The sequence below is a fragment of the Nasonia vitripennis genome, chromosome 5 (genome assembly GCF_009193385.2).
Source record: "Nasonia vitripennis strain AsymCx chromosome 5, Nvit_psr_1.1, whole genome shotgun sequence".
Taxonomy (NCBI): Eukaryota; Metazoa; Arthropoda; class Insecta; order Hymenoptera; family Pteromalidae; genus Nasonia; species Nasonia vitripennis.
In genome coordinates, this window is record NC_045761.1 from 9,773,896 (window position 1) to 9,796,645 (window position 22,750).

The window sequence follows — 22,750 nt, forward strand, 5'->3', positions numbered from 1 at the left end:
GATCGCGTTTCAAAAAGCAGCCGCGAGAGAGGTGTACGAAATTATTTCTTACATAATTTATGGAGATTTATTTCTCGAGTTCATCCCGGCCCCCGTTGAGTCACCGGCTTTTCTCTCTCTCTCTCTCTCTCTCTCTCTCTCTCTCTCTCTCTCTCTCTCTCTCTTGCTCTCACTCTCGTCTCGGCGCAATTTCTCGACATGACACTTCAAGTTCGCGAGCCGCGTTGGCTTGTGTGCGTGCGGCTATCCTTGTCTCGGCGCTCTCGGGAACTTTTGTCCCCCGGGCGCTTATCGTCGAGCGAACGAAAGTAAAATTGGTCCTGATGTGAATTGCACGTGTGTGTGCCTGTGCGGAGAGGAAAAAAAGAAGGTTGTCGGGACGAATCTCTGTGTGCTTGTGTGTGGGCTAGATTCGCATTTATTAGGAGTGGAGGATGTGTCGTTTTGCGCTGACACGATAATTATGTATTTTGTCGATGATGGGCGTGTACACTTTGACTGATAGGAGACGTTAATGTGCGATAAATATGAAATTCGAGTTTTCGATATTTCTTTTCTGCTTTTATTTTCCGCGCTTATTAAGAGCCGCGAGCTTACACAATACACTCACACGCGGACGAAATCTGCGCGAATCTCTTTTTCATCGCCTACCAGCTCCTCGGAGAAGCATGTAATTTTCAAGCACGCGCGCGCGCGAATTATGATTATCTATCTCAAGAAGGCACGGCCTTACGCAACGCCCAGACACGGCTCTTCATTGAGACGTTATTTGGGACCTGTTTTCCGAAAACACATTTGCCAACACAACGCGCCATCAGCTCACCGTATGTGTAATTATACACGGCGCGCTGGGAATCGAAAAAAACGCACTTGTTCAATATTATCGTGCACGGCAACTCTCGTATAGTGATTCATCGGGGCAACGTTAAAACTGACGCGATAAAGAGATGGATTTAATAAACGTCCGATCCGATTCATGGAAGCCTCGATCTTGCACACGTGCTCCCGCTGATCGATTCGCGTGAAAGGTAGAAAGGAAACGAAGAGATAAAAAACAAAAAAAAAACGTTATGCGAGTTTTGTCCAAAAATACCAGTTACGCGGCGGTCTGCGCGTGCTCGACTTTAAAATTGGGTAATGATCGATGCGGGGAGATTCATTAATAGCGCGCCGCCGCCCGCGTAAAAAAGGTGTTGACCTTTTTCTGACGCTGCGGCGGAGAGACGAGGGCCGTTGATTAAAGCATCTACAGATTTGTTTGTATTTCTCTTTCATTGCGCTCATTCAATTTAACCGATTCAAGGCCGATGCATGTGTGCTCTGTGCTAATTAAATTGTCAAAATCGTGGATTTTATTACTGGTACCCGTCGCGTAAGGTCGAAATCATAGTGAAATAAACTATCCTATAACGTCGCAGCCAGTCTCATGAATGAAACCTCAGTATCCGAATAATTCACATCGGTCTTCTCCCTCTCGCGCACATGGCTAGAGTCCAAATAGTCCTTGGCGACGAGTCTTTCCCGCGCAGCAGCAGCGGCAGCAACAGCCACAGGTGGGGAGCACCTACTCCCGCGTGTGTTCTGTGTATAGCTGCGCGAGAAGAGCGCGAAGCGAGAGACGGAGAGAGAGAGAGAGAGAGAGAGAGAGAGAGAGAGAGAGAGAGAGAGAGAAACGGAAAGGAGGAAAGGGGCCGAAGAGCGATATAACGCGAAACTTGCCTCTCGCGCACTCAATAGTTCGCCGCCTGCCCTCGCGATTGTCAAATCTTCTCGGTGCACCCTTATACTCGAGTACAGTCGAAGCGAATTGTCGAGTTTTTTTTCTTTAGTTATATACTGGAGCTTCCGAGTGTTCTGAGGAGGATCCTGTTTCGGAAAGTGCGTTTCGGAAGTGTCGGCGGGAAGTGTGAATATTTTTTGAGAAGCAGCAGGACGAACTCGACGGCGAAATGAGCAAATCGTGGCAGGGTTTGTGGCGTTTGCCTTTATATGTTGCCTATACGCGCCTTTAGAGTTTGGAGTTTGTGCTTGTGCGAATTATCTTTAGTCATAGATTTTTTTTCAAAACATTTTTGAATCGAGTGTTGCAGAATCACGTTTTCGCATTTCTCGCCGTTTTCTTTTTTTTTTTTAACTGAAAATCGCGCTGAAAGCTAGGCATCTCTGACTCATCAGAGAGGTCGCGATAAAAGATTAGTCGCTCGAAATTGTTTTAGAAACGTTAGCACGCGTGAGCTCGTGCCACCTTAACAACTGGTAGGAAAAACAATATGATGAATTCGATCGTAAAAATGTCATTAAAAAGTGAGGCATAAAAATAGAGACGAATGTAACGCCACAGCCGCGAAGCTGCACATCGTAAGACACAGATGTGAAAAATGTCTAAAATGAGAAATTACAATTGCAAATATGCACTGCTGCAGTCGCCGCTGCTGATAAAGAAATTTAAGCACCGAACGAACACTACGCGTAGAGAAACAACGGAAAAAGACGTAACACAGCTCGATTAGTTGTCCTGTGAAATTACGGCGTTATAGATTCGTCACGCAGGTGTAGATGAGATTGGGAAGTCGGCGTTTGAGAAAATATTTGGCGGAATTAGGAATTATGATAGCACGGTGATCGGAAATTTTCGTGATTAATATTCTTAAAACGTTTTTTGAAAGGAATTCGGAGCCTATTTCCATGAGGTTTTTATCTTATCGAGGGAGCCGCCAACAATTGTATTAGAGCACTACTGTGCATAATTTACCGCGTTCAAATAGCTTTATCTTATCACAACGTTTGTTCGCGCGGGCATAATTGCCCTGAATAAATGAGCGTATCCTTCATTTCCTCGGAACTATATATGCACCTTGATTAATTAATCGCGAAATAACCTTATTCTATTATCATAATTAGGAATATTAACGAATTTCAGCGCTGCAAATGACACACGAATTGATTCAATTAAATCAAGCAATCGCACCTTTTTTGCGTTGTGTGTCAGAGTCACGATACGAGCGAGATTAAAGTAGTATGAAGAAAAAAGTATAGTGTCAATTATCGGTCATTAGCGGCGAGCATCCGATGGCAATTTCGGTCGAGGATCGACCTTAACCCGATCAGTACTTCCAGCCAGCCCTGTTCTTTTTTCTTCTCTCTCGGCGAGTTTGCACAGCCGCAACCGTCGCGTACTCGGCTTCTTTCCCCTTTATTTTTCTTCTGTTTCGCGAGAGAGAAAGAGACGCGAAATGCTTGCGCAACTTTGTTCTCCAGTGCAATTATTTCTCTAGATATATTTTGAACATTTTTCTTTGCGCAACGAATTGATTCGTCGTCGATAGAACCGTTTGTATACGACTATTAATAGATGTTTCAGGTATTCGTGTAAATCACTCGGACAATTAAACTGTTTTGAAAACAATACGGAAGCTCGTTCGAAATGTCAGTCAGTCGCAGATGGGATAGGTTTACGCGAACGCAGCTGTTATACAGGATTTCCCGATAAACCTTTGCGGATACAATGGATTATACAAGTTAGATTAACTGCTTAGACTTACACGATTATATGTATTATAAAATCGTATCAATAATACTGCTGTATACTTTGTAACTTCGACATATATTTACAGTATATATCTAATCCCAAAAATCTCGGAACGCGAAAACGCGATGCAAAATAAATTATTCGCGAATACACGTCCAAATTTAAATCCAAAGCGATAAGGGCGCAGTAAACGCAATCGACTGCGGTCATTCGTAAATCGTTCGCGTCGCGGGCGATCGACACGACGCGCGGCTTAGATTAGCATCGCGTTAAGTTTCCGAATCCGGCGGTTGTAGTCCTCGAAATTTCCATGTCACGGTTCGCGGCAATAATCGAGACACACTTGCGTACCGAGAAAAGAATAATATTCTCGTGAAAAAATTGCGAGGCTGCTGGAAAATTTTTCGTGTTTGCTCTGCAATTGGAGACGGGGTGACGATTCGCTCTGTGTAATCGATTATAATAGGCGTAACGTTTGCGCGAAGACTTCGAACGCGACGGCAAATGTCACGGTTTAATTTCGATCAAATACGAAAAAATTCCGTGTTCTTTTTTTTTTTTTTTTTTTTTTTTTGAAAATTTGCTCGACTATATACTTAATTACAATAATACACGCTCGCAGCTGCAATTCTCGTTATAACTATTTTGGCCGCGCGTAACAATGCCTAATGAGTCGCAATTACGATTGCGGAAACACGAGCTTTAACTCTTACATCTATACTTATAAAACAATAAATTCTCCAAATCAAGCCTAATAACGGCCAATTTCAAAGCGTGCAATTAAACTGTCAAAAGCACGGCGATTCGAACAGCGGGTCGTAAAAAAAATCGACGTATCCTTCACTCAATCGGCGTACACCTCTTCGTTCTACATCTCTGATTCCAACACCATACTCTTTGTGGCTTTCATTAGCCGGCCGTAAAAGCCGGCGTCGCTCTCGTTAAACTTTCCGAATTTTGGAGCACATACTCCGTTGCAACAGTAGGCCCTCCAGCTGCATTATTTGCACTCTCCCGTCGCGCGCTACCGATCTTATCGTGCTTCTCATCGAGAGCCATGTGTATATTCGAATTGCGTAATAATAAACGAGGGGAGCGTAAGATTTTTTCGCGCGACCTCGTGACCCCCCGAATCAATCCTATATCAAGCGGCGGCGGTACGACACCGCGTATACGGCTGATACGTATCTTTGATCGCGGCCGGCGATTATACACACAAAAGCGGCGTTTATAAGCGAGGTCTGATCTGCGTGTGTGCGCCGCGGTATAATAAAAGCGCCGATGTGAGACAAATTATATATTTGTTTTCGACGTCGGATTAATGCCGGTTGATTTATATTTTGACAATAGGCCGCCCCGTGTAATGTGTATGCCAGGCTGTATATAGAACGAAAACAAATTTAAATATGGGTCAAAGTCTCTTTCGTTTCGTATACAGCGTCATCGCTATTAGTACGCTGTACGCTAACAAGTTTTAATTATTTTCACACGCTCTGCAAATTAATTGATGGTCATTGTCGCCTATCATCCGTTACATTGTATACATATGAACTATATAGTGTATAACGTTGAAAAAAACACAAACATTGCTTCCAGCAGGCGCTAAGGACTACGTGGGCATCGACGAGGTGACGAAGGTGGGCTTCCTCGTGCCCCTGTTCGCCGAGGCTCTAGGCACCTGTCTCCTCGTCATAATCGGCTGCGCGTCCTGCATCAACTGGGGCACCGCGCCCACCGTCTTGCACATCGCCCTCACCTTTGGTCTCGCCGTTGCCAGTTTAGCGCACGTGAGTAGCTATCCTTATACATAGCGATTATTACGCGCGGTAAGTCGATAAATAACACGCTTCGTGGGTTTATACGATCTCGAGAAGGGAGATAAAAGTCGCGTTTGTTTGAACGTATAGCTCGTAATTCTGTTTCGATATCTTTAAAGCGAAGTTTACAGTACACGAAAACAACATACACCGGTTGTGGTTTGCAATAGCTTGACAAAGTGGTTATGTACTTCATCGGTATACTTCGATTCTCCCGGGGCATAAATTTCGCGTCTCCACCGCTTCAGAACTTGCGCTCACGGTTTAACCCGTTGCGAAAGTATCCCAGCGCGCAGTCCAAGGAGATATGCTTGGGACTTCGGGGAAGGATTTCGGTAGTCGCAACAAAGTGGGACGCGTACTTGGGTGTAACACACAGGCCCGCGAGCTCCGCGTGTAGCAAGAAACTTAGGTCCAGTGCTGTAAGAGATTCCGCATGGAGATATGTATAGGATAATATACCGATGACGGGGTACGTAATTTCCGCGAAAATATTTGCGCGAGGTTCTAGAAGAAAATACAGGTACCCTTGGATCTCGGCTTAAATCGAAATTAATGCAAACCTCTCGCGTATTATACCCACCGCCGCGTGAACGATTAATCAATTCTCGGCTCTTCTTTCGGCTCTCGTATTATATCGCGCTCGATTAATATTGACGCTCGTCAATCACCGCGAGGAATCACGAGCCGTTTCGCAAGGCACGACTGCAATGAGCGATTAATTAGTTTATGGGTATAGCTGTATATGAGCCAAGGAGATAAGACATGGCGAATAGAATATCTGCACATCCCGAAATTAATAGAGACGCGATGATCGCTAGAAAGCGTGATCGGAAATTAATGTTCGATTTTGCAAAGACGGCGAATAGTGTATACGAGTAGGATTAAAGTATCATTATTCAATTAGCGAGATCGGGTCTCGTTACGAATATTCAATTACAGAGTCCCGCTGGCTTTTTGCGGCTCTGCGGTACGCGAGCGCAAAAAGTTTCTCTATTTACCGATCGAGATAATATCGCTTCGCGCCCGCAGACAATGCCTTCGTGTTACGTCGATTACTTAAGGACTGGAGAGAGAGAGAGAGAGAGAGAGAGAGAGAGAGAGAGAGGGGAGAGAGAAAAAGAGAAAAGCGTTTCGCCAAGCCCGGCAGCGCAGTGCGTGTTGCCTCGCGGCCGAATATCGCTGTTGTACTTGTGTTTTGTTTATTCTTGTATGCCAAAGATTATTGAGAATCATTGTTGCATCGATCGAAACGACTACATTTATTTCATGAATTATCCACACCATATACTTATATTATGAATCAAAACGTTCAATCGCGTCACGCGACTCTACACCACAGCATAATACACTATATACAGACGTACACACACACACACACACACACACACACACACGGAGAATAAAATCGCGAGCCAGTGCGGCGACAGCCGCCGCGGGACATATACACGACGAGTAAGATAGAGAGAGAGGGAAAGGGGGTCTCTCCATTCACCAAAACTTCGCCTTCGCGCTTGCGCGAAAGACGGAGAAAGAACGAGATATACCTGCTCTGCTCGCTCGCGCACACGTGTATATTTATGTTTCCCAGGACCTCGACACAGAGTCTGGCGCGGCTTCTCTTTTTTTTCCTCCACATCTCTTTGCTTACATTGTGTGCGGCGACAAATTGCCGGGGAAAGAGAGGCTCTGATGTGTTAGTGCGTAGCTACCGTGTTTGTCGAGATCGTAGTCCCTAATTCGGAATTGAATCATATCGTCGTGTTTTTTTATGCTGGTAAATCTAGAACGACGATATCGAGACGATTGATTTAGAGATGATCGTAATAAATTGTAATTCAGTAGATTAGGCAATTTCCGGAATTGCATCTTTTCGTCGTAATTCGCCAATAGGCCGTGCCGTACGCTCGTTTTTATTATACAGGCGACCGCAAATCACATACGCGAATCGTTGCGAAACGTCGCGCGTTTCAAAAGCTCTATAAACCGTCGCGCTTGCTCTGGGATGTTGACATTATGGATATCGTATAGATATATAGGCTCGAGCTGAATGTCAAAAGGAAGCCAACTTTCCGCGATATCTCCATTAGAAGTTTAAACATCGTTGTATCGTAGGGACGTTGCTTTTGAATCTCATTCATAGAATAAAACGATCTCTCAAATGCACATTAGCAGCGCGCTGCGAAATTCAAAACAGACTTTTTTAGGTCATCAGTCCGCCATTCGGATACATAAGCCTCCGGGCAGTTTCGAAAAGGTGCTTCGCGGCGCGCGTGTGTTTTTCAATGCTGAATCAGACCGAAAATATTCTTTTCAAAATAGCTCGCTTCGCCAACTGCATAATTCATTTCGCCACAATCGCGACGTTTTCCCACGATCAATTCCGTCCATTATCTAATATCCATTAATCGATACATGAGCAAAAAAAAAGTGTAACGAAATTCGCGCAATCCATCTCTCTGTCCCAAAAGACAAAAGGCGCAGCTCTCATGCATAAACATAAAGTGGATCAGGGGGGTCCGCGCAGGTACGTATTATAACACCGCGCACTCGGCCTATCCCTGGCCGGAGGGCAAAGTCCTCGGCTCCAAAATCGGTACACACGCGCGAGCGCGACAAAGCGAGCCGCATCGCGAAAAGAGAAGGCTGCGCACTTAGAGATCACGCCGTGTGCGCGCGCGCGGCGAAATGAAAGACCGGCGAATGAGATAATCGCGCGAGGGCCCTCACCTACATGCCGCACTTGCACAGCTCTTATTCCCTTTCATCGAGCGCGAGAGCCCCTCCGGCGATCCTTTTGTGTTGTCCCTTTTCTCTCTCTCTCTCTCTCTCTCTCTCTCTCTCTCTCTCTCTCTCTCTCTCTCTCTCTCTCTCGTCGCATCGATGCAAGGATAAATATTGTAAAAAGCTTTCTCGGCGACGATCTCGTGCGTTTCACTCGATGCGAAACTGTAACGTCGCGTCGCTAATCGTCGTTGAAGCTGCGCGGATTGTTATTGCTACCGACCTCAGAGAATACGGGGCGGGCTGTGTTATAAGGTCCCGGCGATCTCGAATTCAAATGAGGGATAAGGTCATACGTGTATACAAAAGAGCGAGAAAGAGAAGCTGCTCTCGAGAGAGATGTGTTGTGTTATCCTACATTAAGCCGACTCTCGCTCGGCCGATTGTTCCGACGGGATGAATTTGACTTTCGCGTGCTGCGCGTTTATTTATTTTCCACTCTCAGCTAGCATCATTGAATCAACCCGCGATGGTTATCGCATGCGTTTAAAAATTTGACACTCCGAAAAACAGAATCATCATCAGCACACGACCTCTATGCATCAAAGATGAATCGGTTAACGTAAACACATCCTACACACGATCCAGCGGCTGTCTAGTAAATTAAGGGCCGTCCTCCGCGCGAAATAAATCGCGACGCTTGCGGGAGAATCGTCGCGTATTATTACATATACGGTCAAGGTAATTCCGTTCGCCGTCGAAAGAATATCGCCGGATCGAGAGCACACGCATACGCGGCGCGGAAAAAAGGAGCAGGAGTCTCTCCGCGCGAGAGACTAGAGCACACACACGCCGCGCGGAGATATATCGAGAGCGAGAGAGAAAAAAAAAGCGCGAGAGAGAGAGAGAGAGAGAGAGAGAGAGAAAAAAAAACGGTGAGTAGGTTGTTGGAGCCTTCGGGCGGTCCGTGTGTGTACGCGTTGCACCATCGCGCGCGAGCGAGAGACAGTTAGAGCCCCTTGGGCAAATCCGCGGCCTTATTTACCCTTCTACCTTGGGCCTCCGCTGCTGCTGCCCCGGTGCGTATCTTGTTAACTTTGTTGCTTCGTACGCGCTTTACTGACTAATCCGCGAGACTGGATTTACCGCCGATCTCTTTCTCGAATGTGCAGCGTGATGGCTCTGTGGTGCCCGCCGATGCGTCGTGATTACTCATGGGACGATTTTATTTGAATTCGGTGCGATTGTGTTTACTGCGGTCGAGCCAGCTCTCATTACACTCGTCCTGGGTATACGTAGGGATAAGTTAATTTCTCGCTCGGCGTTGTTTCGAAATCCGCCGCACAGCACAAATGATTCACTTTTCTCTCGGCGAAGAAGCAGCGAATGATCCACAGCCTCGGGGGGAAAGAAATTACGCGCGGAGAGCTCATTCCTCAATACGATCATCAGAGTCACGCGCGAAAGGAATTCGGAACTTGCATAATATGCGCGAGCGCGCAAGGGGAGAGAATAGAGAGACTATGTGCTTCGCAATCTCATTTCTCTCGCTCGCGCGTGTCTTTGTTACGCGTGGGATTTCGACAAGAAAATTAATATAAGGATGGATTTTTTTCTATAGTAATTTTAAAAAGGTTTTATCTTCTTCTTCACGCCCAGGTGCTGGGACCGGTGTCCGGCTGCCACGTGAATCCTGCGGTGACTCTGGGCCTCCTCGTCAGCGGCAACTGCACGATACTGAAGGCGATATGCTACGCCGTCTGCCAGTGCTGCGGTGCCATCGCCGGCGCTGCAATTTTGAGAGTAAGTCGCTTATTTATTTCATCAATGACTCGCGCGCGAATCTAGAATCCGCGCGTTTCACAACCCAAGCTCATTCATTTATTCATTCGTTCATTCATGCGCATATACCTACGCCTTGATTTGACTCGCGATGTGCGATTATATTATATCTTCTTAAATCCCGACCATCAACAGGCCGCGCTACCAGCGAAGGCGACGTCCCAAGGTCTGGGCATGACGCTCCTGGGCAACGAGGTGAACAACGGCCAGGGTATCCTGATCGAGGCGATCATCACCTTCCTCCTGGTCCTCGTGGTCCACGGAGTAACCGACCCAAAGCGCGAAGACTGCAAAGGCTGGGCTCCGATGGCCATAGGCCTGAGCATCAGCGTCTCGCACTTGGCGGCCGTGCCGCTTACCGGCAGCAGCATGAATCCCGCCAGATCACTCGGACCCGCCGTCATCGTTGGCCTCTGGACCGACCAGTGGATCTACTGGGTCGGACCGCTTCTCGGAGCTCTGGTCGCCGGTGCGCTTTACAAGATCAGTCTCAGGGCCAGAAGCAAGGAGGAGGAGCAGGCGTCGTACGACTTCTGAAGACTCCGGATGACGACGATGCAGGGGGACGCTTTATTGTTGTTATTGGAATTTTTGGGGATTTCTAGTCAGAGATACCGAGATGGCGTTCCTTTTATCCGGGCTTTGGAATCTTGTGGGTCGATCGAATCAAACTGTTGGAGCTTTGGCGCTGTGTATTCCTCGCTATGTGGGTGAGCGTCGTGATGTTTGCGTTTTGCGTATAGGTGAGATGCTGGGATCGATTGGATTTATTACTTCTTTTTCGAAGCTTGTTTCTGTCGTTTTTTACGAGGAGGATGTTGGCGGGCTGAAACGTAATATTCGTATGCAGTGAATACAACGTCGAGACTGCAGAGAGAGAGAGAGAGAGAGAGAGAGAGAGAGAGAGAGAGAGAGAGAGAGAGAGAGAGAGAGAGAAAGAGAGAGACAGAGAGAGAAAGAAAGAAAGAAAGAACTCATATTTACGATTATTAGCATACCGTCAGTTTCGATGCGCATTTTCATTACTTACATATGTATGGTAAAGAGCCATTCATGCACATTGTATTTTGCAAACTTTAACTTCAACTTTCTTCTTGCCGAACGAGGTCACATTCATTACGCTCTATACGAATATGTATATGCTGTATCTGCGGTTACAAACGAAAAAAAAATTACACAAGGTCGCGAGCTCATAATATGACCGCGGGCATCCTCCTTAATTTTTCCTTCGCTCGTTGTTCGAGACTCTTTATTTTTGCAAAAACAAAACGCGTAAGGCCGAAATTTCGATGTGTATTTCAAGTGATACCCCCAGCACTGCCAAAAATCGAACTTGGATAAACTTCAGCCGCGAACGCGTTGAGCAAACTCGATTATATTCCGATGGGCCGTCGTCGATTTGTATTATATAGGGTAATGTAATAACGTTCAGAGGAAATCGAATATTTATCAGGAGCATTTTAGTGGATACAGATACAATGAGGACCAAGAAAAATCTTGTTTTTTTTAAATTCAAAATTTTCTTATTCTCTGTGTATGTATTCTAGCCTGAGTACACACTAATCGTGTAGCAATAATTCTTCCGTAGTATATCTGCTATCTATATAACGCCTTGGAGAGAGTCTCATAACGTAGTTATAAACTTTTTCTCTCGATTTTTATCCGACCATCACAACAGTAAATTCTTCCTCGACAAACCGACTCAAAATGTAAAATTTGTAAAGAGATCATCAACGATTTCGGTAGCGGGTCTACTTGTGTACATATATATCAATCACGGAATCGTACAAAGTTTCGAAAAAAAGAGAAAAAATTATTTTGAGATTTTATTGTATGTCTTTTGTGTAGACTAGTTTGTGTTACATATATAATATATTATTTATATTTGTAAGAGTGTATAAGTATACATTAGATATAGAATATAGCTTACGAGTTTTATAATTGTCTTCTGCTTCGATAATTAACTTTGCGCAAACTTCTGCCAAATATGCCAAAAATAACAATCACTCTTAAACAACGTATACTTTTATTGTGTAATCCTACGATGAGATCGTTAAACTCCGGCATAATAAAGTGAGCGTACGCTTTTTACTTTTTTTACCTAAAACGAAAATTGCATTCAATGTATCGTTTCGAATTTTAAGATTATTGAAATTATGAAACATTATATTTATATGTTAAAAAATAGTTAACGGATTCCAACGTTTTTGGTAGGCTTATTATGTAGTGTTTGTTGTAAGTACTGTAAAAATGCAGAAGTATTTGATGTGAGTATTATTAAATAAATATAATTTTAAAGAAAAAAGGTGTAATCTTTGAGTATCCCTAACTCTTCTTGAATTTAAATCTATTCAATTGTTGTATAGTATATTCTAAGAAATACTTTTATACGAACAAAAAATTATTCTCTTATGTTTACCCGACTATTATCTGATCAACAATAAGTCAATAAAAGATCTCTAGGCCGATCAAGCCGTTATTTACTGCTGTTATACTGCTGTCGATGTTGCCGATGATGATGCGCATATTCGAATTTCAAACTATGGTGGGTAAATACAGCAATGAAGTGAAAATGTCAAATTGCTTAAAAATAAAAGAAGAATTGTATCACCTCCTTAAGGTGGAATAATTGAAGTTCTACGAACACATAAGCAGCAAGAGAGACGAAGACATCAGGCCGAGCCGAAATAGATTCTTCAAAAATAGCCCGAAAGCTTAGCGCTGCGTCGCCGACGAGAAAACGCAGAGGAGGCAAAAGTGCCGCGACGTCGACCGGTGCGGCATCGTGTCGTTTGCCCCATAGCAGAAGAACAGAATAGGAAAAGCGGAGTCGACTACAGCTGTTTCAAGCATGTAAATGTTTTTATCGTTTGATTGACTGTTGCTTTTCTCATAAGATTCGACTTTTAATACATAGTTTTGACCAACTCATTTTTGAAGATATACTTTGTGTGTTCACTGTGTCGTAGTATTCTATCAAGTCAGTTAAGTAGGTAAACGTCGCTCTACGTTTCATCGATTTCATATTAAATTATATTTAATCTTTAAAGTACGTATTTCTAATGTACTATATATCACTTTGATCAAGGCGCATCGTTGGTCAGTAAATTCCACATTTTCAAATATCATCGCCTAACTTTTCGCTTAAATAGAGAATGCGGGCTTCTTCCTTTTTCAATGGCTTATTTTGATGAGAGTCAGACTTCTTTCCTGGCATTCGTTGTAACCACTCTGCATAAGAGTATTTTGAATCTCCATCTAACCACTTTGCCAAGTCGATACTTACACCATCAGGTGGTTGAACCGTTGCTAATGAATCGATTGTTTTATCCTGCAAGATGAATTTTAAAAATTTACAACACACACATTAGATTTGATTACAAAGCAAAAAAGCACGGATCTTACCTTATTCTTCTTTGAGATTGGTTGTTCAGGTTTTAACAGACTCTGTAGAATCTTCAAACAAGGCAGTATAATACTTTCCATGACAACCGGACTCTTTGAATCTTTGCAGGCCATCAAGAAAAGTTGCATCACACATCTTAATTTCTGTTCCCAGCAAGTATCTTCCTTCTGTATAAGAGCTCCAAGTAAAGCCATTTCATGTCTCACGGCAGTGGACAGGTCGGACGTTACGACTCTGCCCCTCAACGTCATCGTTACCCTGTTCGTTAACAGCGAGCACAACTCTTTCGTAGACTGTGCGTTGTCTCGAGTAACCAGGCAAAGCAACTGCCTCACTTCCTCCTGTACTTGAATTGTACCTCTCCTCAAATTGTGCTCTACCAACTCTTGAATCAGTCCCTGCTTGCATAAAACTTCCCTGGCCGCACTGTTGGTCGCTAGTGCTCGAAGCAGCGTGAGGCAGTGCTCGGTAGCGGACGAAGCACAACCGTAACACCTTCCAACTGGTGGATTGGCTGGAGATGTGTTTTTCTCTGTACAATCGCTGACGCAGCTTGCACGTTGATACTGTATGGTACCTTGTCCCCGTTGATTTCTATCGTATGCAACAAGCTCGCGTCTGCAGGCCAGCACACGTTGTATGATCTTACTTAGTTCTTCGAATGATATCTTACATTCACCACAGTATTTTTGGGCAAGCAGCTGTATGGCGCGGTTAACCTGCGTGCTGCCAGTGGTTGTTTGGGTTGTGACACCATCATCCAATGATCTGTCCAATCGATGTTCCGATATTTTCACCAGTAACATTTCTAGTGTAGGCTTATTTGCTATCAGAGTCTTGTAAACTCTATCAGCCTTCTCTAGCAAAGTGTTAATTGTGACAACAGTCTTCTTTCTATCCTCATCACTCTCTATCGGGTCCACGGCGCAACAAGGTCTACCGGTGAGCGTGTAGTCGAACTTAGCATACTTGCAGAATCCGCAAGCATGGCAAAGGAACGGATCTTTTTCGTCGTAATTGATGGCTCGACACTTGTGGCACTGGAACACGTTCTCACCACAATTGGCGCAGACTCCTGGATTAGCAGGCACGCTGGCCGAACAACGAGGACACTGTAGAGTCTCTGACGAAGCTTGGATGTTCTCGTAAAAATCGGAATACTCGATCATAAGGTTGCACGCAACAATCGGTAATGGGAATTCCATCTTTACTTCGGTTTGGCCCTGAACCAAGGTTACCTTCTTGGCCTTGTGCCACATGGCTGGTTTGTTCTTTAATTCTACAACAGCTTGAACTGTCCTGTTGTTGTAAAATACATTGATAGAGCGAACCATTTTCGTACGCTTTAGATCTCCAATACGAAGGGTTATACGGCTGATAGTGTGGCTGCCAACGAGCTTAATAATTTGCGTAGTCGTGGTAAATTTGGAATCAACTTTGATGGAAGATAGTTTAATGGTACTCATTGGAACTTCAGGATTGTTGCACACAAGGCAGGGCTGAAAAATAAAAGTAACATAAGTTTATTTAAATCTTCATTAACAGAATCTTTTTATCACTTATACATACCTCGCTTTCTAAGTAATAACCATCAAGCTCAACAAATTGAGCCAAGTTTGCATAGAGATTGGCATTTGGATGACGGGACAGAAGTTGGTTCTGAGCGTGAAGTACAGCTACTGCCTGTTCCATGTAGGAATACATCTTCTTGCCTGTGTGAGGTGTTCGAAGAGAGAAATACCCGATTAAGTCGACGAACTGCGCGATTTCATATTAAATTATATTTAATCTTTAAAGTACGTATTTCTAATGTACTATATATCACTTTGATCAAGGCGCATCGTTGGTCAGTAAATTCCACATTTTCAAATATCATCGCCTAAACAGTTTTGATGGATAATGTATATGACATACTAATTAAAAAGATTCGAAATTTTTAGATCAAAATAAAAGAAACACCATGTCTCTGGAAGACTACTTCGACGAGGACTACGGCAAGGACTTCAACAAGCTCGACGAGGACTTCGAGTACGATGTCGGCGAGTTTTTTCGCGACAACCTCATAAAAGTTCGCGCAGCTATCGACAATCAAGCTTTCCGCAAGTTCGCCACCCTGGATGACAACGGGGCTCGAGTCGCTTTTCTTCTGAACTACCCGGAGTGTCACGAGCTGCCGGTCGAGGTAGAAAACTACGAGCGCAAGGATCCCATCAAGGCTAAATCACTCAAGGACAGCGGCAATACGTCCTTCGGATTCGACCATTATGAGGTCGCCATCGAGGAGTACAATAACGCGGTTCTCGTTGCTCCCAAAAAAGGTGAGTTTAACGAGTACGTTAATCTCGAGAGTCTGTCTATTTTGACGAGCGCATAAGAGCGACGCACTGTTATGCAGGTGACGAGCTACAATGTCAACGCAACGTTTGCGATACGTTTGCGATTGTGCTTCGATTTGAACTGGTAGCGATTTTTTTTAAAACGTGATCCACCCTATACGTTGAAAATGAAAAAGCAATTTTTATGTTGCCCTTTAAATTTTATACTTATACAGACTGCTGACGATTTATTCCAAAATTTTAAACAGCTGATAAGGTTTTCGTGTCGAGTGTTCGTTGATAGTCGAAGCGACATCGATAAAATCTGAAAAGGAAAAAACTTTTATGACTTAACTTCCTCGGTACGCTACCTGCATGGAAGGTCAAAGTGTTCATCGCGCTATTAAAAGCTTTAAAAATAGCTGAATACGTTGCACTGAACGATGAAAGAAACGCCGACAATGAAAATAATAATCTTTCGTTCAATTAGCGTTTTTAAATTGACTTTAATTATGTAATGCCACAGTGCGGTGCTAGGCAATTTTAAAAGCAAATGTCTTGCGCGTCCAGAGCTTAATTATACTCAGACGCTTAGAGCGTGCACTTTTCATTGATGTACTTCATGCAAGATCATTAAAATTAAATGCTCAATATCATCCTTACAGAACTGGGCGTTATCCTGGCGAACCGATCGGCGGCCTTTTACCACCTGGACAAGTTTGACTTGGCCCTGCGAGATTGCGAGGAGGCTCTGAAGGTGGGCTACCCCAAGCACTTGACGTACAAAGTGGCTGAGCGTCGGGCCCGATGTCTTTTGGGCCTAAAGAGTCACACCAAAGCGATGGAGGCGTTCAAAAGCGCAATACAAGCGCTCGACGATGCCAAGATGCCCAGCGAGAAGAAGAAAAAGTGTGAGTCCGACATGAGGATCATGCTAGCCATGATGCAAAAAGGTCAGCAACTGAATGACAGCAAGGGAGTTACTAAGGAGAAGCTCATCGAAATGGAGAACAATATGTGAGTTGTGCAGCTTGATACTGTTTAGCCGTTAGATGAGGCGTAAGAATCTTTCATGCTCGAACGTTTGAAGGTTGAAGGAAAAGGACACGACGCCAAAGATCAAGGAATGCAATCCCCTGTACCCGTCGTGCAGCAAAGCCGTGGAGATAAAAGATGCCAGAGGTGATGTCGGACGATTCGCCGTTGCAACCAAGGACATTCAGCCAGGAGAACTGCTCGTCGTTGAGAAACCGCACTGCTCTATGCTTCTAGGAGAATATCGGTACAAAAACAAACGTTTTAAAAAATTATCATGTACGAATGATGACAGTATAATGTAACAAATATCTTGAACGAAATGGCAGGCTGACCCACTGCCACAGATGCTCGATACGCATAGTCGCTCCATACCCGGCGAGCTGTTACCTCTGCAGTTCAGTCGCCTACTGCAGTCCCAATTGCCGGGACCTCGATGAGCGGGTTCACTCGATCGAGTGCGGCCTGCTGGGTTCTCTCTGGTGTTCCAAAGCCTCCGTCACCTGTATGATGGCTCTGCGCGCCATCATCCAGAAGCCCTACGAAGAGTTTATCAAGGCCAAGAGCGAACTCAAGAAGACCAAGGGCAAGCTCGAAATTGGCAAGGGCAAACCCTTTGTCGGCAGAGATTACAAGGCATTCTGCAATTTAGGTGAGTTGTTCAGCGTGACGATGTTTTATGCTGTTCGTTATACTTGTATTTCAAACGCGCAGTTACACACGAGGATGAGAGGACTGCCGAGGACTTGTTTCACAGAGCTTACATGTCGGCTTGGCTGTTGAGGGTCTTGAAAACCTCGTCGTACCTGCCGGCGAGCGTGAAGACACCTGATGCTGCCGAGATAGCTCTTTCGGAGGGCGAGACTCTGGTAGCAGACGCGATTCTGTATCATCTTCAAATGCTGCAGTTCAACTCTCACGAGGTAATGTTGTTTGCGATTCTAGAAATAGTTAGTGTCATTAGTAAAAGTTTCTGTACTGTTTAGATTTCGGAGCTCGTGAGACCTAGAGGAAAACCCGACCTGTCCAAGGGTAAGAGTCTATTCATTGGTGGCGGAGTTTTTCCAACTGTAGCACTCTTCAATCATTCCTGCAACCCCGGTGTCGTAAGATACTTCATAGGAAATACTATGGTTGTACGAGCTATAAAGACTATTCCAGCTGGTGCCGAGATTTCCGAAAACTACGGCCCCATATTTACGGAGGAAGAAGAAAACGACAGAAAGCGGAAACTGCGTTTACAGTATTGGTTTGACTGTGATTGCGAAGCGTGCAAGAATCATTGGCCTCTTTTAGCAGATATTGATCCTAATGTTTTAAAGTGAGTACTTAAATAATACTTGATGAATTTTTAAAAACTTTTTCAATTTGATGGTTGCTCAATTTTAAACCCTGTACAGGTTTAAGTGCGAGACGGGGTCTTCTTGCGGCAACGTTTTACCTGTGAACATAAACTCGGAAATATTTATGATTCCATGCTCAAAATGTGGAAACAGTACAAATTTGTTCAAAGGCCTGAAGGCTATACAAGACACAGATGCGATTTACAAGAGCGCACGTAAGAATTTAGAACTTGGCCATCACGATGACGCTCTCAAATCTTTCTTGGAGATTCTCAAGATCCTCGATGAGACGTTGGCGCTGCCGATGAGAGATTACCATTTATGCCAACAAGGTGTCAGACAGTGCATGCTTGCCTGTGGAAATTCGTCGTTTGTACGATAGTAACAAGTTGTCATAAACACAATTTAATTTTTTAAGATGTATACCATATTTATTTCAAATTACGATTCGTAAACTTACAGATTGTATTTCAGTATATAAGCACATAAATGAAATGTGACGCGATGAATTACACGCAATTTGTAACGAGAAAAATCCTACAATTTTTACAAGACTATAAAACAATAAAATTTTTTTCAGATATTTTATCCATTTACTGTCTCGCGCACCCCTGTGCGGCACGCGCACCATGTTTGGTTTTTATCACATAATAATCGTTAAAGAAAGCAAATCAATAAAAAAAGAACGCTTGTGTTAGTTTTTTTTTTTGTAAGGCTCAATTAAAATTAAAAAAAAAAACATTACTTGATTAGGCGAGACTTTGCAAAAGATCGCTTATAAACGTTGAGGGGTTAGAAATTTCTTCGAGCAGTCCTGTAAGAAAAATGATTTTGTAAAAAATAATGTACATTAGATAAATTAAGCGATAGTCATACAATTATAAAGTATGCTCACCTGCGACATCGCAAAATTCATCGAAACTGGCACAAGGCAGTAGCTCATCTCGATAAGCTGCGAGAATTTTCTCGGAGGCTTTCAGCAGAGCTTCATCATTGTGTCTAATGTATTCTGCCAAAACAGCTGGCCACTGATCATCAGTCAAAACATTGACTTTCTGAAAAAATAAAATTAAATATTGTTGTATTAATTATGTTGCCACAAGTTCATAAGGCACTTCCGTCTAAAAATGATACTGTAAAACGAATAGTCTATTGAATACTTGTAATAACAAATAAAGTGTACTATTTTTTGCAATAAATCTATAAATTTCAAATCAAATGCTCACTTTAAAGAAATGTGCGTAGATATTGTCAATAAGACCGAAGAAAATCAGTACGCTCTTGTAGACAGAATAGTCCTTGACATTGGTGTCGAGCAGAGTTTTCGTCGTGGCCGAAGGTGATACGTATCGTTGATGAGCGAGAAGTATCAGTCTTCGAAGATGCGTTAACTTGTTCTTGTTCCAACGGGCCGGTGTCAAGATTAATATGGACAGGGTACACTGATATAGCGGGCCCTCAGCTTCGTAACAACTATCCAGCCAAGGAGAACCGGCATTCGATTCCAAGTAAGTGATGAGAGCTTTGTCTTCCCTTGACGCTGACCTCGTGCTGTACGTTAAGCGATAATAGAATTAATGGTTAGGATGATAACTAATTGCGAAATATTTTATTAATTTTCTGATTTAAAAAACTTACGTATTAATAACATAAAGTGCCATGTGAATGAGGTAGGGTATCATGTGCATGTTGGATTGAGGACCGCCGCCTCCAGTATCATCGTGGAAGCTCTTCTCCTGGGCAAAGCGCAACAATAACAGTTTGAGATCGTGAACTGTAGACGAGTAGGAGATGTCGCGGTGGCCGGTACATTCCTGCAGGTAAGTGTTATGCCTAGCCAAGCAACTGGCGAACGCCGACTCGGGTACTTGCGGTCCCCATAGTGGCAGAAGACCATTGCACTTGGTGTTGGCGTTCTGCAGAGCTGCACTTTCCCACTCGTCGCGAGCTCGGGCCAGACGCACAGCCGACATGTGACAGTCCACGTGAACTACATTGAAGTGTGAGACAGTGGTATAACCTACAGTCTTACGCTGCTTTGTCTCGAATTCTTCGACATTGCAACGCTTTGTAAATGTATAGACACCGAGAACCTGTGAAATACAAACAATAATAAATATAAGAATAATTTTCAAATTGACATCGACAATTTATGATTTCACAAAAGATTTACCATATTTGGCTTGAATTTGTAGCCTTCTCGACAGATGACGCATACTAAGCCGGTCTCGTCGCCTAGATCCTCCATTTGCTGAAGTATCGTACCACTAGCCGTGACCTGGCCCTTATCGTTGGTTCGCATACCTAACGCACCAAGTTGTCGCTCCCGCATGGCCATAGCCAAGCGTTTCTTCTCGCTACGAGTGTGTTGCCGGGCTTCTTCGATCAGTTCTGCGACCTTCTTGTTTGTGCAAAGGGCCTCTAATAAATTCTCGCCAGCGACGCACAACTCATCAAGGTAACCAGTCAACAAGAGTAAAACTTCCTTCTTCCGGTCGGTACCTTGACATAAGTTCTCCACCATGTTACAAACAACTTGACGAGCCAGACGTGAACTTGGATTGAAAATGACTTCCTTGAGCCATGACCCATTGGTAAGTTTGAGTGGCTGGATACCTCGAAGACGCATACAGCGATAATACCACCGATGGCCGTACTTTTCGCTTAAATAGAGAATGCGGGCTTCTTCCTTTTTCAATGGCTTATTTTGATGAGAGTCAGACTTCTTTCCTGGCATTCGTTGTAACCACTCTGCATAAGAGTATTTTGAATCTCCATCTAACCACTTTGCCAAGTCGATACTTACACCATCAGGTGGTTGAACCGTTGCTAATGAATCGATTGTTTTATCCTGCAAGATGAATTTTAAAAATTTACAACACACACATTAGATTTGATTACAAAGCAAAAAAGCACGGATCTTACCTTATTCTTCTTTGAGATTGGTTGTTCAGGTTTTAACAGACTCTGTAGAATCTTCAAACAAGGCAGTATAATACTTTCCATGACAACCGGACTCTTTGAATCTTTGCAGGCCATCAAGAAAAGTTGCATCACACATCTTAATTTCTGTTCCCAGCAAGTATCTTCCTTCTGTATAAGAGCTCCAAGTAAAGCCATTTCATGTCTCACGGCAGTGGACAGGTCGGACGTTACGACTCTGCCCCTCAACGTCATCGTTACCCTGTTCGTTAACAGCGAGCACAACTCTTTCGTAGACTGTGCGTTGTCTCGAGTAACCAGGCAAAGCAACTGCCTCACTTCCTCCTGTACTTGAATTGTACCTCTCCTCAAATTGTGCTCTACCAACTCTTGAATCAGTCCCTGCTTGCATAAAACTTCCCTGGCCGCACTGTTGGTCGCTAGTGCTCGAAGCAGCGTGAGGCAGTGCTCGGTAGCGGACGAAGCACAACCGTAACACCTTCCAACTGGTGGATTGGCTGGAGATGTGTTTTTCTCTGTACAATCGCTGACGCAGCTTGCACGTTGATACTGTATGGTACCTTGTCCCCGTTGATTTCTATCGTATGCAACAAGCTCGCGTCTGCAGGCCAGCACACGTTGTATGATCTTACTTAGTTCTTCGAATGATATCTTACATTCACCACAGTATTTTTGGGCAAGCAGCTGTATGGCGCGGTTAACCTGCGTGCTGCCAGTGGTTGTTTGGGTTGTGACACCATCATCCAATGATCTGTCCAATCGATGTTCCGATATTTTCACCAGTAACATTTCTAGTGTAGGCTTATTTGCTATCAGAGTCTTGTAAACTCTATCAGCCTTCTCTAGCAAAGTGTTAATTGTGACAACAGTCTTCTTTCTATCCTCATCACTCTCTATCGGGTCCACGGCGCAACAAGGTCTACCGGTGAGCGTGTAGTCGAACTTAGCATACTTGCAGAATCCGCAAGCATGGCAAAGGAACGGATCTTTTTCGTCGTAATTGATGGCTCGACACTTGTGGCACTGGAACACGTTCTCACCACAATTGGCGCAGACTCCTGGATTAGCAGGCACGCTGGCCGAACAACGAGGACACTGTAGAGTCTCTGACGAAGCTTGGATGTTCTCGTAAAAATCGGAATACTCGATCATAAGGTTGCACGCAACAATCGGTAATGGGAATTCCATCTTTACTTCGGTTTGGCCCTGAACCAAGGTTACCTTCTTGGCCTTGTGCCACATGGCTGGTTTGTTCTTTAATTCTACAACAGCTTGAACTGTCCTGTTGTTGTAAAATACATTGATAGAGCGAACCATTTTCGTACGCTTTAGATCTCCAATACGAAGGGTTATACGGCTGATAGTGTGGCTGCCAACGAGCTTAATAATTTGCGTAGTCGTGGTAAATTTGGAATCAACTTTGATGGAAGATAGTTTAATGGTACTCATTGGAACTTCAGGATTGTTGCACACAAGGCAGGGCTGAAAAATAAAAGTAACATAAGTTTATTTAAATCTTCATTAACAGAATCTTTTTATCACTTATACATACCTCGCTTTCTAAGTAATAACCATCAAGCTCAACAAATTGAGCCAAGTTTGCATAGAGATTGGCATTTGGATGACGGGACAGAAGTTGGTTCTGAGCGTGAAGTACAGCTACTGCCTGTTCCATGTAGGAATACATCTTCTTGCCTGTGTGAGGTGTTCGAAGAGAGAAATACCCGATTAAGTCGACGAACTGCGCGATTTCATATTAAATTATATTTAATCTTTAAAGTACGTATTTCTAATGT

General features: G+C 43.9%; 4 protein-coding genes and 1 long non-coding RNA gene across 9 annotated transcripts in view; 2 read left to right on the top strand and 3 right to left on the bottom strand.

The window, feature by feature from the left end:
- LOC100124094 (aquaporin AQPAn.G) overlaps positions 1–12,210 on the top strand; it is a 28,118-nt gene extending 15,908 nt beyond the window's left edge. Inside the window, exons 3-5 of one of the 2 annotated variants that reach the window (XM_016986305.3) lie at positions 5,126–5,316; positions 9,730–9,873; positions 10,048–12,210. In XM_016986305.3, coding sequence (XP_016841794.1) covers positions 5,126–5,316; positions 9,730–9,873; positions 10,048–10,449 — 737 coding nt within the window. In that variant the 3' untranslated portion in view covers positions 10,450–12,210. The remainder of the gene's footprint in view (positions 1–5,125; positions 5,317–9,729; positions 9,874–10,047) is intronic. The other variant, XM_016986310.3, reaches the window with a different exon arrangement.
- Positions 11,568–15,142, bottom strand: LOC116417650 (E3 ubiquitin-protein ligase UBR4-like). Its single transcript, XM_031931857.2, has 3 exons — positions 14,888–15,142; positions 13,318–14,817; positions 11,568–13,243 (listed from the first exon to the last, which is right to left on the bottom strand). Exons 1-3 carry the CDS (start codon positions 15,020–15,022, stop codon positions 13,031–13,033), a joined length of 1,848 nt encoding a protein of 615 aa, XP_031787717.1. The 5' UTR covers positions 15,023–15,142; the 3' UTR covers positions 11,568–13,030.
- On the top strand, positions 12,545–18,768 carry LOC116417649 (SET and MYND domain-containing protein 4). Of its 2 annotated transcripts, XM_031931855.2 has the most exons (8): positions 12,545–12,765; positions 15,259–15,636; positions 16,299–16,650; positions 16,724–16,915; positions 16,998–17,320; positions 17,383–17,591; positions 17,655–17,989; positions 18,069–18,594. In XM_031931855.2, exons 2-8 carry the CDS (start codon positions 15,279–15,281, stop codon positions 18,391–18,393), a joined length of 2,094 nt encoding a protein of 697 aa, XP_031787715.1. In that variant the 5' UTR covers positions 12,545–12,765; positions 15,259–15,278; the 3' UTR covers positions 18,394–18,594. The 2 variants fall into 2 exon arrangements, with proteins under 2 accessions (XP_031787715.1, XP_032457062.1); XM_032601171.1 differs by lacking the exon at positions 12,545–12,765 and having other exon boundaries at positions 15,149–15,636; positions 18,069–18,768.
- On the bottom strand, positions 15,630–17,805 carry LOC116417653. 3 transcript variants are annotated; one of them, XR_004227898.1, is made up of 4 exons: positions 17,691–17,805; positions 17,391–17,609; positions 16,297–17,309; positions 15,630–15,958 (listed from the first exon to the last, which is right to left on the bottom strand). It is a non-coding gene; the product is annotated as an uncharacterized LOC116417653 (long non-coding RNA). The 3 variants fall into 3 exon arrangements; XR_004227899.1 differs by having other exon boundaries at positions 16,297–16,901; positions 17,004–17,609; XR_004227897.1 differs by having other exon boundaries at positions 16,297–17,609.
- LOC116417652 (E3 ubiquitin-protein ligase UBR4-like) lies at positions 18,416–22,710 on the bottom strand (the record flags this gene model as incomplete). The annotated part of the gene is made up of 7 exons (XM_031931862.1): positions 18,416–18,825; positions 18,907–19,066; positions 19,238–19,562; positions 19,650–20,104; positions 20,185–20,862; positions 20,937–22,436; positions 22,507–22,710. Coding segments are annotated over 7 exons (3,387 nt in total), but the record flags the coding sequence as incomplete, so codon positions are not given.
- Between the last annotated feature and the right edge of the window lie 40 nt (positions 22,711–22,750).